The 16,545-nt window shown below is 40.5% G+C and overlaps 1 protein-coding gene across 8 annotated transcripts in view; it reads right to left on the bottom strand.

Annotated features, from left to right (window-relative positions):
* The window catches only part of Shab (Shaker cognate b), a 107,682-nt gene that overhangs the window by 60,309 nt on the left and 30,828 nt on the right, over nucleotides 1-16,545 (bottom strand). For all 8 annotated transcript variants that reach the window (XM_076424941.1, XM_076424942.1, XM_076424940.1 and 5 more), the window contains one exon: nucleotides 4,580-4,884. In XM_076424941.1, the coding sequence (XP_076281056.1) occupies nucleotides 4,580-4,884 (305 nt within the window). The remainder of the gene's footprint in view (nucleotides 1-4,579; nucleotides 4,885-16,545) is intronic.

Raw genomic sequence — 16,545 nt, 5'->3', positions numbered from 1 at the left:
TTTCATTGACGACTGACGCGACGCAGAAATGCATCAAAAGTAAATACTAGATATAATGAAAATGTAGCGAGTTATTTGTTTCACCCTCACGCGTTCCTCAAAAATAGTTGCATATAAAAGTCTAGAATCATATTTCACCTATCTTTATTTTACACTTTAAACCAACAAGTTATGTTTCGTTTAAAGCGTCACGCTTTAAAGTAATACATCTCGCAACACAAACAGAAAGAGATGAATGATTTAAGTAAGTTGATGAATTTTCACCCTGAGGAACGTATGAGGGTTAACTATAACAATTCACAATATTTCGTCGTATTCCACCCAGCTCCGTGTATTTCTGCACAGATCGTATACCCTCGACACTCCGTGATATCGAGTAAATATTTTCGCAGTGAAATCGATAGATACAAATGGGAATCGAACCAAAAGAGACCGTCGAAAGAAAGAACGGAATAGGTCGCGAGAATTCGAAGCACAAAAAAAAAGTACGATCCTGAGAAATATTTACTCGGTCCGCGCTTGTGCCAGATCGAAAATTCGGGGACGCTGGCAACCATCTCGCTGATACGGAGGAAAGTCGCGAACAACACCACGAGATACCACTCGATCGATCATTAGTATACCGACAAAAACAAGCAGGCACACACGGATAAGAAGTTGCACGCCGAGCAAATCTATTCTTGCTTCAACAATCGCCAGGAACCGGGAGACCTCGTGATTTATTCGACTTTTTGATCGAACCCGAGAACTTTTGCAATTGAAACACCATCTTGGCGCAGGGACGGCGAAGGAATTCGCAGAGTAGTTCCCAAAAGCGGAATGTTGATTACGAAGTTCCTTATTCTCCGTTTTCATTGAAATTCATTTTTGGTCTCTACGTTCCTAACAAATTACCAGACTGCGGATGTTTATGCAAGTTTCAATATTTATAAGCAGACTTTAAGAAAGTGGAATCGTGTAACATCTTGTTTTTAATAGTAGTAGGCTTTTTCGTAAAATTCCGTGGAATTTTATATCTTGCAGCATCTTTCTGAAAACCTTCAGAAGCTATAAATGCATAAACATCCGCAGCCTACAAATTACCCTGCGAACTTTAACAGACGACTTGATCATTTTGTCTTTAATTTCATACCATTTAGAAAAATCATTCACGTCACTCGAAATTAATGAAACTGTTAACATAAAGGAATTTTAATGGAATTAAAAGTCAAACAGAATAGTGTAAACGCAGCTGCGATTTCAGTTTCGTATCGTTGGAATTTTAATGACGATAAAGAGATGTAAAGATATGTTCGACGTGCTTTCCTTCTGTATAACAAATGGATTGCGGATTTTCTGCCATTTTTATTGTCCGCAAAGCAAAATCTGTAATAATCACAGAATTTCATATTTCGATTTTGGACGTAATTGAAATTGAGTTTAGCAGACAAATCCGCAGCCCAACGACAACAAAACGGGATCAGAAAGAAACGAAACACTGTACACACTAGGCGTGCTTGGGTACATCGTGTCATTCTGCATGATTCGAGTTGATCACCACAATAGTTGATTCCCACAACGACACGCCGGTGTAGAAACAAAACCGGGGCTATTCGACATCGACACGTTTACATCGACACCAAACAGTAACGATAGCATTGGATGCACGATTCATCGAGTCGACAATCCGTGAAATACAAAGCACGGTTATCAATTCGAAAGAAAAATATACGTACGGCAATTCAATCTGAACGCTCGGAATTACAAACAAATGAAAGAAATCTATTGATCGAACAAATATGCCGACGCACAAGTCTGTTCACAGAAAGCTAATCATTTTCAAAAAACAATTTTTACACATATGTTTCAGTTGCAGAGAAAAAGTATTCCTTTGGTCGCAGGCATGGGAAAAAATGTAATTTTTAAATAAACACTGACAAAATTCTTTTTTAAGATGATCCGCTTCGTGTCGAAATTTTTTTGGAAAAAATGAGAATGTATTTTCGACGTATTCATTTCACCTCTCTGGAGTTGAACTATAAATGAACAATCTAACAATGTGCTTCTTATCCGATTATGATAAAATAGGGTAATCGCTAGACTGCGAATATTCGTGGAAATCTAATCGAATGATATTATGATATAGATACAGAGGATTAAATCTGTGATTGCAAGGAAAAACACCGCTTGTCACAATTTCAAAAAATTTGAGTTTCTGCATTAATTGGGCTTTACACTATAGGATTTACGTATTTACCAAAAAAAAAGTCATGCAAACAAATACGAAAGGCTCGAAAAAAATAATGCAATTTAACCGATGTCCTATGTCAAAGCATTGGTGATCAAAACTTTAAACGGCAATATCTCGAAAGTGAAAATATGTGACATGCGGCGTTCTTCCTGACAACCACAGAAATAAGGATTGATCTTTTCGATTAACTATAAGGTGTCTCAAAATGACGTGACATTTTAAATTGCGCGCCATTTTTTTGTGGCGAACATAGAGTACTAATTTTTGACACCTGGCATCTGGAAATATTGAGGTTTAGTCATAGAGAGTTAGACGATCGAGCAACGCATAGAAATGGTGAAAATTCACTAAAAAAGATGGCGAAAATTTTGCAGAGACGGTTCTAGAAGTCCGCACGTTTTTTGGTCATCATAACGCACCATCTCGCAACACTGTGGTGCATTTAATCACAAAACTTGAGAATAGTGGTTCAATTCTGACCGCGAAAAGCAGTGGCCGTCCTCGTACCGGCCGGTCGAGTGAAAACATAACTGCAGCGAGTGCGAGTGTTGACGAAACTCCTTCCACCTCGATTTACCATCGTGCTTAGCAATTGAACATTTCAAGATGCTCTGAGCAGCGAATTTTGACGAAAGATCTGCACTTGCATGCTTACCAGATCCATTTGACGCAAGAACAGCAGCCAGTTGGATATTGGAGTATCAACCAATTGATGTTGATTTTTCGAAGAAAATCATCTTCAGCGATGTGGCGCATTTTCAACTTAGTGGCTACGTAAATAAACAAAACTGTCAACTTTTGTGATTAAATTCACCACAGTGTTGCGAGATGGTGCGGACTTTTCGAATCGTCTCTGCAAAATTTTCACCATTTTTGTAATGAATTCTCACAATTTCTATGCGTTGCTCGATCGTGTAATTCTCCATGACTAAACCTCAATACTTCCTAATGCCAATTGTCAAAGATTAGTACTCTATGTTCACCACAAAAAAATGGCGCGCAATTAAAAATTTAGTCATTTAGAGACAGCCTTTATTATGGAAGATTGTAAATGAGATGATAGGGGAATTGGAATGAGTGGGAGTTCGTATGAATATCAGCAGTCCAGTGATTGAAAGTTCGAATGCGGGACACGTTTCCGTCGGGTCTGACCGCAGTTAGGCGTCACTACTAGTTTGCATCCAATGCGACCGCAGTAGTGTTCTGGTGGTATTGCCTCTAATAATCACGTGCGGGTACCAATAATGGTTTAGGGGTCGTATCGTCTCTTGGAAGACGCGTTGCCCCTAAAATCGTGCTACGATTACTATACAAAGTCTGTATGTGGCGGGACAGGTCAGACAACCGAGAGAGAAGCGGATTCTTCCCATAAAATGTAGAAAAATTCTATCAAAACTTCAGAATTCCATCGAAAAATATTTTTCGAGTTACGCTGCAAGATTGTTAGGCTTATTAATCGCTCCCTGCCAAAAATATTCATCAAACTCCTTGTAAAATTGTCACGTGTTCGATTCGATTCGATATTGCAAAGCCGGAGATAGAAAATTTTATAAATTGAAAATTTAGCAGGTCAATACAAGAATCGCGGAACAACAAAATTTGAAATCGTGTCTTCTTCATCTTTTTTCTTTCGCTGATACTTTTTACAGTTACTAAACTGTACGCACAATGGTGCATAATGTAATTCGCTTGTACTTTGACCATGGTGCACGTTCACGTAACCCAGTTAAAACAAACTAGCCAAATGACCGAAATAAAACTGATCCAAACCCTGAATTAGGCCACATTTATTTGACACATTACTTGTACACACAATGGTGCATAATGTATTTCAACTGCATGGAAAATCCAAGTGTACTTTGAAAGGTAACACCAAACTAACCAAACGACCGGATTTTATATTTGACAATGACTGGAACTACAAAAACGTATCGATGCTAGATCAAACGAGTTCAAAGTTACCATTCGGATAGGGCAACGTTTACCAATTGCTTCTAGTGCTTGACGCATAGTCAAAGTACCGTATCAACAGCTACTGCTCGATCATCTGAACGAATCCCGCCACAGGTGTCCCGTCCATTGAAGGGTGTTCTCATGACAAATCGAATGGTACCATTTTGATTCGCTGACCGGGGTAGGTGGTCACCTAGCAAAACGTACACAAACACGTTCGCAGCTCGAAAGGTGCCGACAACGAGAAATGGTTTGGTGGGTGTGAAGAGATAACAACAAAAGGTTGTCGAGGAAGGGGATGTTCGGATTGTACGGTAGGAATGTTATCACCGAGACAATACAAAATACAGAGCGAAACACAGAGTGTTGGTAGATAGATCTGACGGCGAGACTTACGCTAGGTGTGGTATTGCCTTGGTTGACGACGTGCTGGGCCGGCACCTCGTCTGGGAAGTAGTCGTCGTTCTGGGTGCCGGGCACGCTCTGCGCGAAGTCCAGTAGCCGGCGATTAGGGCTGTCCGGGGTGTTCGGCGGCAGCTCGTTAGGCAGATTCGGGAAGCAGGATGAGGCGCTGCGACGATGCCGCGAGACACTGTAATGCTCATAGTTACGATAACAGCCGGGCCCGGTTTGCGCTGGGGCCCGGCCGCACACGGACTCCCCCTCGGTGCTGTTACCATCCACCCCTGACATATTGTGACCTGGAAACAGTTTGCCCGTCCGGTTCTCACTTTTAGAATCGCCTGGCACCGTCAACCGTGACGCAAGGGATTCACGATGACTCGCTTCGAAGTTCCGCGCTCGATGTGTCGAACGGTGTAACTCCAATGGAGACGGAGAGAAATAGAGACAGATAGATAGATAGATAGATAGATAGATAGAGAAGTAGATAGATAGAGAAGTAGATAGATAGATAGACAGACGCATGCAGCGATGGTTCGATGAGCGGCAGTATTGGTGACAGGGTGGCGAGAGTACGAGTAATGGGAATAGTGCCTCGGTCTGGTCCGGCGTGGTAGGCTGGTCGTTAGGGGGATGAGGAGAGAGCAGGACCACCGAGGAGACTACCAACTGGTGTCTCTCCATGGGAAGGCATCCCCATCGCTGCGCTGACTTTCTAAGAAGCTTTTCACTTCGACTGTTCTGCTGCTCGATGGGCGAAGTATTAATGATCGCTCACAAGAAAGTCCCTGGCAGGAATGCGGTGACGTAGGCAAGAATGCGCGCCCGGTTGGTTAGCTTTTGGAAGAAGCGCACCTTCTATTGGCCGAAGCGGTCACACACACACACACTACTACTGCTATGCAGAACGATAGATCCCTCTTGCCTCTGTGCCGTTCCGGGGACTTTCTTGTGAGCGCTCAGCAGTACAACTGTCTCGGCTGCTCTTTTCCTTGCGCAACCAGAAATTTTGCTATGTATTTTTTTCCTATGTTATCCGGTAGATTTGGGCGAGAGAATGCGAGAAATCCAAGTTGGACTTCAAAACTTGGTACTGGATAACGTTGGGAAAAGTCAAAAATTTCTGGTTACGCAAGGAAAAGTTTACCCGCTGTCTCTGAATTAAGGGTACGCTTGACAAGAATAGGTCAGGGAGTTCCAACTTGTTCGAACATTTTTGTCAATCCTCTTGCCACTACTGCGTACAGCCATAGAGACAGCAGGACGGTAGTAGCAGCACGGGAACAAGGAGCAAGTTCTACGGCAGGGATGGACACGATAGGGGCCCCTCAAACGCCTGCTCCCTCCACCAACCTCTCTTTCGTGCAACGCGCTTCACCGCGATGCGCGAGGCTTGTGCATCTCTTGCTCCACGGTGATGGAGGATGCTGGTGAAGGACGGTCTTGTCTCGATTGAGACAAAAATGCCCATCCCTGTTCCACGGCGACGATCAAGTCTAAAAGTGGGGGAACTACATAAGCGGGGAAGAAGCTGGCCACATGTTGGAACTCCCTGCAGTAAGTCATTCTTACGAATTCATTGCAAGATGCCTGAATGATAAAGAGCTAGGAAACTTGTTTCGAAAATCAAGAATAACGAATTTGTTTTTTATCAACAATCGAGTGAACACTATCTATGTATAATAGGCACGCTTAAATATTTAAATCGCGCTCGGATGTATTGAAAAAAGGATTCTAGCTCTGCGTCATTTAATTTTCCTGTAATCAATCACGAAAAATGACCTACGGTTGTTCATGTGATTCGATGAGTAGCCTTAATCCAATCGAACGGAGCACATGCAAGACCCAGCAGTGAGGTAGTTCGAGAAGAATTTTCTTCTAGTTCGTTTTTCTTTCTTTTTAGTGCGAGAAAATAGTGGAGCAGTGATTTTCATTGATTGATCGCGGAGCAATCGGCGCGCGATAAGCATTGATTGAGCACCTAATCGACTGGGTCAAGTTTCTGCAGCAGACTAGCGAAACTATGATTTTTCTTATCCAGGCGTAATACTACAGCTCTGTGGATGATCTTGATTTGTCGTGACTGATATACCGACCCTTTTCGAGGCCAATGATTAACATTCCGAGAGGGCAATGAATCTAGTATCAAAAAATCGTGAAATTCTTGAGATCCATGTAAATTGTATATTTAAAGTTAACGAAGCCAACACAATGCATGAAAGTATGTTTAAGAATGACAACGAATTGGATGTGACCTTAGCCGTTGGCATTCGATGCGCTATTAACCAATGGCCTCTAAAATGGAGAACCAGCGCTACGCGAGTATTTCAATCTGCCAAGTGCATGTTAGAGAGTCAGCTGCCTTCTGGGAAGCTTTCTTTATCAGATTCGGATGGAACTTTCAAGTGTCAAGGTATAGATTTGTTCGCACGTAGACAAACTGAATTGAATTTCCCTTTTGCAAACTCTCCCGATTCGAACAAATGAAAAAATGAACTTTCTCGAGTAAAGCGAACATTTCCTATAGTAATTGAGATAATAAACTAAATAAACTAAGGTCATACATAATTACCTTAATAAGCTCAATCGACATTTCCAGTTAGAATTATGAGAAATATCGTTGTAGAAAAATTGTAATTGATGTATATTTTGATTTGAAAATACACGTTCAAATCCACGATCTCTAATACTTAGTATACCTAGATAGTAGAAAGAGGTAACAAATCATGGGAAGTGAGATTAATGAGTGAGCGAATGAGCGAATGGATGAATGAAAGATTAAGATAGAATTTATGTAAACCAAGTCCAATTTCTTAGCCAAAAATAAAGTATATTATTATTATTATTTTGAAAAGAGAACCCCAATTCAGTTTGTACGCGTCTATGCAACAGCGAAAAAAAAGGAGAAGTTTCAGCGAAATCTGAGACGCCAGTTGAGCAAGGTCTCCCCGTGAAACGCAAATTATAAATTCTAAATTAACTGGTCTACCGAGCGTTCGCAAACGAAAGAGCACCAGCTTAAGGTCTGGCTAGGAACTGCGAATCTAAGCAAAACGGCCTAAATGCTTTTCCAGAAAAATGATTGATTAAACTGCGGATCTTATACATGTACAGTTGCGCGCGGAAGTGATCGTGAATGTTTATGCTGATTCGAACAGTTTTACACGCCGGTGCACAAAGACAAACCGGAAAAGATCAAATAGATATGTATACACTTGGTTATGAAAAATTATGTTCCATTATGCTTCGGACGGTTCGATACATACGTAAATGCATAAAATCCGCAGTCGTCTCGACACACACAATAATTGCACTAGTACAATCAGCAATTTATAGAAATTGGATGTTGCGCGACATTCGGATATGCTCGCTCGAGAACGTAGTAAAACATTCTCACGCGTCGATCGTTAATTTCCTAACGCGAGCATTGCGCCAAAGAAAGATGCTGTGGAAGCAGACAATATCAATTCCATACAATGTTCATACTAAACCGGTGTTCTAATTGAGAATCAAACCGAGAACAGACACATAAACGTGAGGCGCGCTCGGAACGGAAAGATGATCGGTAAACAATAGACTACAGATTTTATGCATTTGTAGCGACAATGAACACACACAGAACATCAAGCTGTGTTAAACATTAACTCCATAAATCCTTCCGTAACAAGTACAATAATATTTCCAGTTGAATTTCTCTGTGTAAAATGATCTACTGAACTACGAATTCGCATAAACATTTACGGTTCGGTCGTCGAAAAAGAAACGTTCGGATCAAAGAGAATTCATTGCGGCGAGACAATACCTACACCTGTACGGAAATTGTTATTTTAGATAACTTTCATGTCTCTTTGTCACGACTAAAACTGTACGCAACTGTTTCAGCACAGTTTACGGAACAGTGTATACATATTTACGAAACATATTTCGTTCCTCTGGTGCAGTTGAAATCAAGTTTGCGGCAAACTCCTCTAATTAATTAGAAAATGTGGAATTTTCTCTCTCCTCTGGGGTTTTTACCGCGGAGCTCATTACACGCGGAGGCGTTCCCTCGCCGTAATTAGTTTCTTTGATCTCCGACGTTCGTTTCTCAGCGATCAAGAAGCCCTTCCGAACCCGCCTCGCTAATCGAACACGAATTTTCGGAATTCGCCAGGCTGTCGTGCACCACGCCGGACTTCGGCGTCCATTTTGTCGAGTTCGCACGCGTGTCGATAAGTTTATCAGCCGTGACGCAGGAGATATCCGAATTTCAGCGAATAGGAATCGATTGTGCTGAGTGTGCTGGGTGTTAACGCTTTAACGGCCGCCATTTTCGCAGCTAGAATCTGTGGCCTACCGCCAACAAGTTTCGTGGAAGCTAGTAAAACCGTCCTTTAACAATGCAACAACGTCGTAAAATTGTCCGTCCCATAAATTTATCTACGCCCCGGCGCGCGGCGCGCCGTTGAGGAGATCGAGCGTGCCCCAGTTTTCAGATAAATACATAAAACTTCAGTATATGTATGCACTTATTCTACGGAATTTACAACGTGCCCGAACAAGGATGCAGAAATTCCGATTTATCGGCTCCGACAATGATTTAAAACACTGCCGTCGAAACTTTTCCGCCCGGATTATTTTCCAAATCTCCCGACCAAACTTGCGAACAGCCGTGCACGTTCTCTTTTTTATTTTGCTTTTTCTTGCGAATCAGTTAGGAAGAAATTAGTAAAAACGAGATTTTTTGGAAAATGGAAATTGATTGTTAGTGACTTTTTTTTTATAAATATCTTGTTTCCTATGGCTTTTTCTTATGAACAATCATTAGACTGCGGATGTTTATGCAAATGCATATTTTTATAGAAAATGTCGTAGACAAATGGGATCTGGACAGATATTTATGTCATGATTAGATGATTCCAAAAATATATTTTTAATTTGAATATCTTGCTTACAGCCTATGTTGTGCATAGTGCATGCTTTCTGCATATTGTGGATATTTTTTGCATTTTTCTCATGTAATAATAATCAAAAATAAATTGCTCTACCGTTTGCCGCTTTTTGTATGAACACGGCCTAAGAATCAGTTAATAATATTGTTATATTATTAATAATAATTATTATTTTATCCCAATATGGTACATATAACATGTGTATCACATGGACTGCACAGAATAGTGGAGGAAATACGAATACACTTTCCTTTGGTCAATACATTAATAGCTTCTGTAAAATAAATATTCTTTAAAGTTCCACGTAGAATAGAAATTTACGAAGAAAAGCTGCCAAATGTGTTCCTTTACCACCAGAAGCGGTCGTAACACGATGGGGAACTTGGATAGAAACGGCGATATTGTACGCAAAACATGTGCATGTTATTAGGGAAGTAAGTAAATATATTTGGTAATATTTGAGTTCATTAAGATTAAATGAATTATTAATTTTGTGCCAAATAGGCAAGTTCTCCTTCATTTCCAGATTGTTAAATCCGTTGAAGAACAAAGTGTACTTAGCATGTATTAAGACAGCCCAAGAGAAATGATAAAAAATAAAGATGTTATTGACGATTTACCATTTATTGAAGCTAATTGTTCCACTTTGCCAGTTACAATAACGAAAATTAGAATCGAATACGTTGGCATCAAAACACTCAATTAAATTAGTTACAGATTTTGCTCAAAATCTAGATAATGTACCTATTGGCTGTGGAGAAAAAGTGAGAGCAAAATATAAATATGGTTTCCAGAAAAATCTAGAATTTCAAAAAATTGTCGAAACTTAATAATAGTTTAAATGATTCAAATATCGACGATACGACGGAAATAAAAGCACGATACTGGAAAAAGTATAAATATGCCCCCATCACATTTTGTGATATTGAAAGGACATTTTCAGCATATAAATTAATCTTATCTGATGAAAAAATTATCATCGCATATTGTAATGCCAATTACAAGCAGTAATAAATATTATACAATTACTCTACATATATCATATTAAACTATATTCGACTGTTTCATTCGTTACTAATATAATTATTCAGGGCGACCATTTCACATATTTTTTGCATATATTTGACATAAATTATGCATTAAATTTGCATAAACTTCCGTAGTCTAATAATCATAGCTCTGTCGAAATCATTTTCGGTGAAGAAATACGCATAGAAACGAATCCTTTTTATGGTGGTACTGTTCGATTTTTTCTTTACTGGAATTTCTTACGAGTCGCCAGATGAGAGGAAAGGTTACCCTCTCCATGCTAGTACTGGATTAGTCACGTGACATTGTGACACATGCACGACAGAGAGGGAGCGCGTCGCGTGATCGGCCGTGGCAAAAGCGTGGTGGAGTAAAGCGTTGTGGACGGAGAAGGTACATAAGAGCGAGGACACAAGTCTGGCGACTCTGCTTGCGACTAAACTGGCTAGTCGAAGTCACGTCTTACAATTAGACCATATACACTTATAGACCCTGCATAGGTATTGGATATGCACAACACGCAGTGTTCCAAGATAACGGAGTATCTGGTGCCCACAAGTCACGTCACAAGATAATTCAAAATGATGAGTAGCGATATAAAAGCGAGGTATACAAGTATATTTATAATGTGTTGGTTCGTAAACACTTGGAAAAACGGTGCAAACTTGTTGCATAAAGAATTGTCAGGAACGACAAAACCGTGTGACACAAATATATATTTTATACTTAATATCGAATATATCGTTCTTACTATTCTTTTTTTTTAACCCCTTGCCTTACAATATCGTGTCTGACTCGTGATGAAGATTCTGAACAGATTCTGATAAAAATGCATGTTAATAATTTCCTTTAAACCACGAAATAAAATTCTATTTTGGTTCTGTTAATGTGCAGCTATTGTTTTCCTTTTTTAGGAAATTATGATCTACAAACAGGTTCTAATCACTTAAAACCATAAAATAAATCGTAGGAGAATGGGTTAAATAAAGCAAGTTGTAACGAAATAAATATATTTATCAACGTCTACATTTAAATTTAACTTTTCCAAATTATAGTCGACAAATTGAAATAGCCACGTTTAAAATAATAAGAATGTAGTAAAAACGAACGAGTAATAAAATAAAATATATTTTACAGTTACAGTTTCCATAAATACAGTGTTCCCGCGATTGATGTGACTTTCGGGTATGCGGATGATGTGGCTTTTGTATCCCCACTACTAGGGGATTCCCCCTTGGGCGGTCGATCGCGCTACAAAGAAATTAAGGTATTAGGGTGTTTAAATTGGGATGTATCATTCCCCCCCCCCCCCATCAATGTATCATTCTCGGGTATGGAATAGCATTAGTACAATACAACAATTTCCCGCTTAGCATCGTTGTTTACCCAGGATCGTCGTTTACACTTGTTAAAGTTATCCAAGAAATCTATGTTCGGCACACACGTAAAAAGACGCAGTACCATTTCATTCCCTGAGACTCGATACCCCGCGGTTCTCACAACAATCGCGGGAACACTGTATTTCTACAGAATGAGATGCGGCGACGATTCCCTTTTCCCCTCCAGGTACACTTCAGCTTTGTGGTATTGCGACTTCTCAACAAACTATAGCACTTTGCCCACATCCGTCATCTGGTAGATGAAGTAAACATGGAACACAGCATGTTATCTGAATCCGGGTCTATAAGTATACTATATGGTTTTAGAGTAACGCGCACGCGATGGCGGCCGTTAACGCGTTAAGACTGTTACATGCTCGATCGACGAAATTTGAATGAAAGCGAGAACGAATGAAAGTCAGTCCGGCGTGGTAGGCTGCTGCTGCTTTTCTCTCAGGCTCTATTAACTGTCAGAACGTATGTAGCAGTAAGCGAGCGTATACTGTATACTGATCAGAAGAACTGGTTACCTTCCACGTCGGACATACATCTGTGCTTGCAAGACAATACAGCGTAGGTCACATGTTTCTTGGAGCATTGCCTCAAAGCTAGACAACGTATTTCAATATTTTTACATTTCTGTTCTGGCAAGAAAATATATATTTTTCACACCCACGATCTTTTCAGCGACCTGTATTTTACGCGTGGATATTTTCATTATTTTAACCGAGAGCAACTGATGTGAACGCATACACGTTCACGCGTTGAAAACTTCGGTCAATTTCTTCCTCTAACACAAAAAGAAATTGTGTTAAATAAATTTTTTGTTGTTGTGAAATAAATGCTGTGCATTTAATTCTTTTTTTTTTTTAATGGACTTATTACGATTCCAGTGACTTAATTGCATATTTTCGAAAATGTGACTTACGCAGTGTTGTCCGACGGTTTCAGACATACGTATATTTATACAGGGTGTTCAGAAAGGGGTGAAGTTCTTTGAAGGCTCATCGATTTCTCCGAGAAGAGTAGAAAATGCTTAACAGTCTCGCGAACGGAGCTGAGCGAAAAATGTTTTTGTATAACTCAGCTCCATTTGTGTTTTTCTGTCCAACGGGTGACCCTCGAAAAGACAGACATTTCCGACGACTAAATCCATTCTGACTCATCAACTTTACGAAATGTATTTGCCAACGCACTTCTCGGAGACGCAACGCAAACACTGCCAACTCGAGACTACTTCCCGGTCGAGTTATCAAAAAATACGAGCTCTTCGTCATGTTCTAGAGAAAGAACTGGACGAGGATATAATATGACGAGCAGACCGCGGATATTCATGATATTTGCAATTTTTCTAGACGAATTTTTAGAAAGTGGAACCAAATCAAATTTTATTTTCAGTGGTAGTAGCCTTTGTATTCGGCTGGCAAGAAAGTAATTTCGGTATTTTAAGGTGAAATAAAACCCAATTTTTTTTATTAAAGCAATGAACTTTAATCATTAAAATATTTTCCAATGTCTAACGATGAAGAAAAGAATTTTCCATTAACTTTTACAACCTGTTACGTACAATATGTATGTAAAATATGAAAATTAGAAATTTTCCTAGATTCGGCCGGGAGGTACTCTCAAGCAAATTTGCTCTGAAGCAAGTACTCCGATGGAAATGGAAAATGGGGGATGGTGCTTCTGGAAACCTGCGCCAAAATGGACCCAGGTACGAGGATCAATCAACGTACATTACTGGTCGTAAGGTTGGAAACACGCCACAAGTTAATGGAAGTGAAGGTGTGCTTGTTGAGTCAATGAACGTAAACACCCTTAAAATCGGTAATTAATGGCTAAGGATTTCTGAATGAATTTCTCAGTTTTCTTCACAATCGTAATCCAATTGTTTCTTTAAAAATGCGATTATAAAGTGTGATTGAAATTTAACGCTTCAATTTATTTCACTTATTATTGTCGTATGTCTAGCCGTTTGTCTTGGCCACAATAAATTTCATCAATTGCGCAAACACATCGATCGAAGAGTAGTGCAATAAATATTTCCAGTACTATACGTCGACCAAGCATTTCTTAGTCTTCTCAGTGAGAAAGCAGACATAAACCCGCAAAGTTTACGAGCAGAGTTATCCAAGTGTTACGAGACGACCTTTTAATAAGCTTTTGGAAGATTGGCAGTCAACGAACCGAGCACGTTCGTATAGGTCACGCCGAATTGAACCGCGCGAGTTAATAATTTACGAAATAAGAATATTGCAAGTTCCGTCGTAACAAAATTTACGACGTAACTTTTCATTCGTTCTAACACATTTCCACGTTGCTTCTACTCGTTTGGTGACGTCATGACAATATTCGAAATCTTAACAGAACGTCCGCGCAGCACTTGAGCAACAAATATCCTTTTCTAACCCCTCGCCTTGCGATGTACAATTTTCTACCACTTTTCGTAAATATGAACTTTAGTCGATCTCGATGAAACTTGGCGCGTGTACAGGGTGTATAAAAATTATATGTCGCGACCATCGTAGAGAGATTCTGCAACCTCGGTTCGGTGGAAATAGATGTTAGAAAGCTGCCGCAAAATTAACTATTGACTTTGAATTTCAAGGTCGAAAGATCAACCATTTGTTTTGTCACTGTAATTAATCGAAATTAATTTCGCGACACTTTTCTTATATCAATTTCCACGAAACCGGGGGTGTAGAATCGCGCTACTATAGACGCGACATTTTAATTTCCTTACACCCTGTACATAACACACTTATATCTTACGAAAGACATCTTTGAAATTTTCATTACAGTTTTCACACAGACAAGAAAGTTCAAAATTGTGATCTTTACTTTTTTCTTCGCAATTTAAGAAAGAACTAATTCCTCTAACATCTCAAGAAAACTCGTTCGGTTCAATTTTCAAAAGTTATTCTAAAAGATGTAGACCCACTGTTCCAACATGATTTGTGAAATACCGGTTAGGTTTTAAGCTCTCGATTAAATCTAAACCCACCCCTGTAACGAGCCAGAAAAACAAGAGAAAGTCGCCGAGCTCTCGGAGGAGCGTAGAAAATTCTCGTTTGGGGGTTGAAGTGGCTCTCTGATGATCGTAATTCTGGAGGAGACGGCAAGTAAGGCGAGGGGTTGAACACCCCGCGTATCGTGATCCGCGCTGTAGCGATAGGGGTGGAAATTAGTTTTCTTGGGTGGAACCTTGGCACAGAACGGAGTGTTGTTTAATCTCGGGCTAAGTGTGCCGGTCAGGTTCCACGCACGGATCGTTAGTCTCGATAGTTGGAGAGTGTGCTCGGTCTGTCCGGCGTGGTAGGTCGTTCCGTTTGTTCGTTTATTCGTTCGTTCGTTCGTTCTTGTTGGTTCGTTTGGTGGAACTGAGGAAGCAGCGGGAGAAAACGAGGCACCGCAACGACGCCACGAGGGACCGTAATGCTCATAGCTAGGATAACAGCCTGACCTGGTCTGGGCAGGGCTGCGTCCGTACACGGATTCCCCCTCCTTGCTGTTACCATCCACGCCGGACATATCGTGACCTGAAAACAGGCTCGGTATCCATTGTGTTTTTTCGCTTCTTCCTTTCATATTTTTCTTTCTTTTTTTCTCTCTCACTTTATCCTTTTGCTTTCTCCTCTTTGTTTTTCTCTTTTTCCTTTTTTTTTTAGTTTTCATCATTCCGTTACACGCCACCAATTCATCAACCTTGACGCAGGATTCAGCGGGATTACGATTAAGAAGAACGAACGGATCCAGATCACACGAACACTGGACACATACGGATGGTGTACTGCAGCGGTGAGCGTGATCAACCGGGGTTGCGTTTTACGGTGAAAAAAAGCACACAGAGTGGCGGGTCTCTGGGAAGGCTCTGTTTCGGTTTGCTTCTGTTTTTCTGGTCAAACGGTTCAGGAATAATAAATCTGTATCTCATTCAGCTTGGGTTGAAACAAATGGCTTGACTGTGATTTTATCGTAATTGTTAAGCTTTTGAACATTCAGGGTCTCGATATCCTTGATCACGAATCGAATAAAGACTTCACCACTGTCTGGTAAAGTCTGGTTTCTATAATCCTGAAGCTTTCTAACCTAGCATCGAACTTTCTTGTCCAGGATCGATGTCCTCCGGGCTGAAAGAGACGTCTCGACCCGGATGGCTGTCATAGTCGCGAGGCTGGATTTTACTTTGATATTTTTGGAGGAGCTCGTTGAATCTACAGGTGCTTTCGGAAGAAGCTTTTGCAACGGTGCTTATCAAGAGCTTCCACAGATACGTCCGTCCGTGGCTAGCAAAGGGAACAGTTTTATCGCGAGTTTAACTAACAGCGAGCGAGCAATCCCCATCGAGAGCTCGGACGGAGTACATACACGGAGAATGAAAATAGGTCCGGAGTCCGGAGTTCGCTATGCAGTGGCTGCATAAAAAATGCAATATCCCTGGCCGTCTTCTAGATTGCTTGGAGAAACATGCCGTGGCGAGTTAAGGTTAAACGAAAATTGGATACGCGACGGTGTTTCAGACGTTTCTGTACCGTGGAGGACTTTAACCCTTAGCACTCGAGCGGCGACTCAGAGAGTTGCCATTAAAAATTGCTGTACCATTATTCAAAATATAGTTTAC

This window comes from Lasioglossum baleicum, chromosome 6 (genome assembly GCF_051020765.1).
Source record: "Lasioglossum baleicum chromosome 6, iyLasBale1, whole genome shotgun sequence".
In the NCBI taxonomy this organism is placed as follows: domain Eukaryota; kingdom Metazoa; phylum Arthropoda; class Insecta; order Hymenoptera; family Halictidae; genus Lasioglossum; species Lasioglossum baleicum.
Note: the sequence above shows the minus strand (reverse complement) of the source record. Positions and strands in the feature narration are given on the sequence as shown.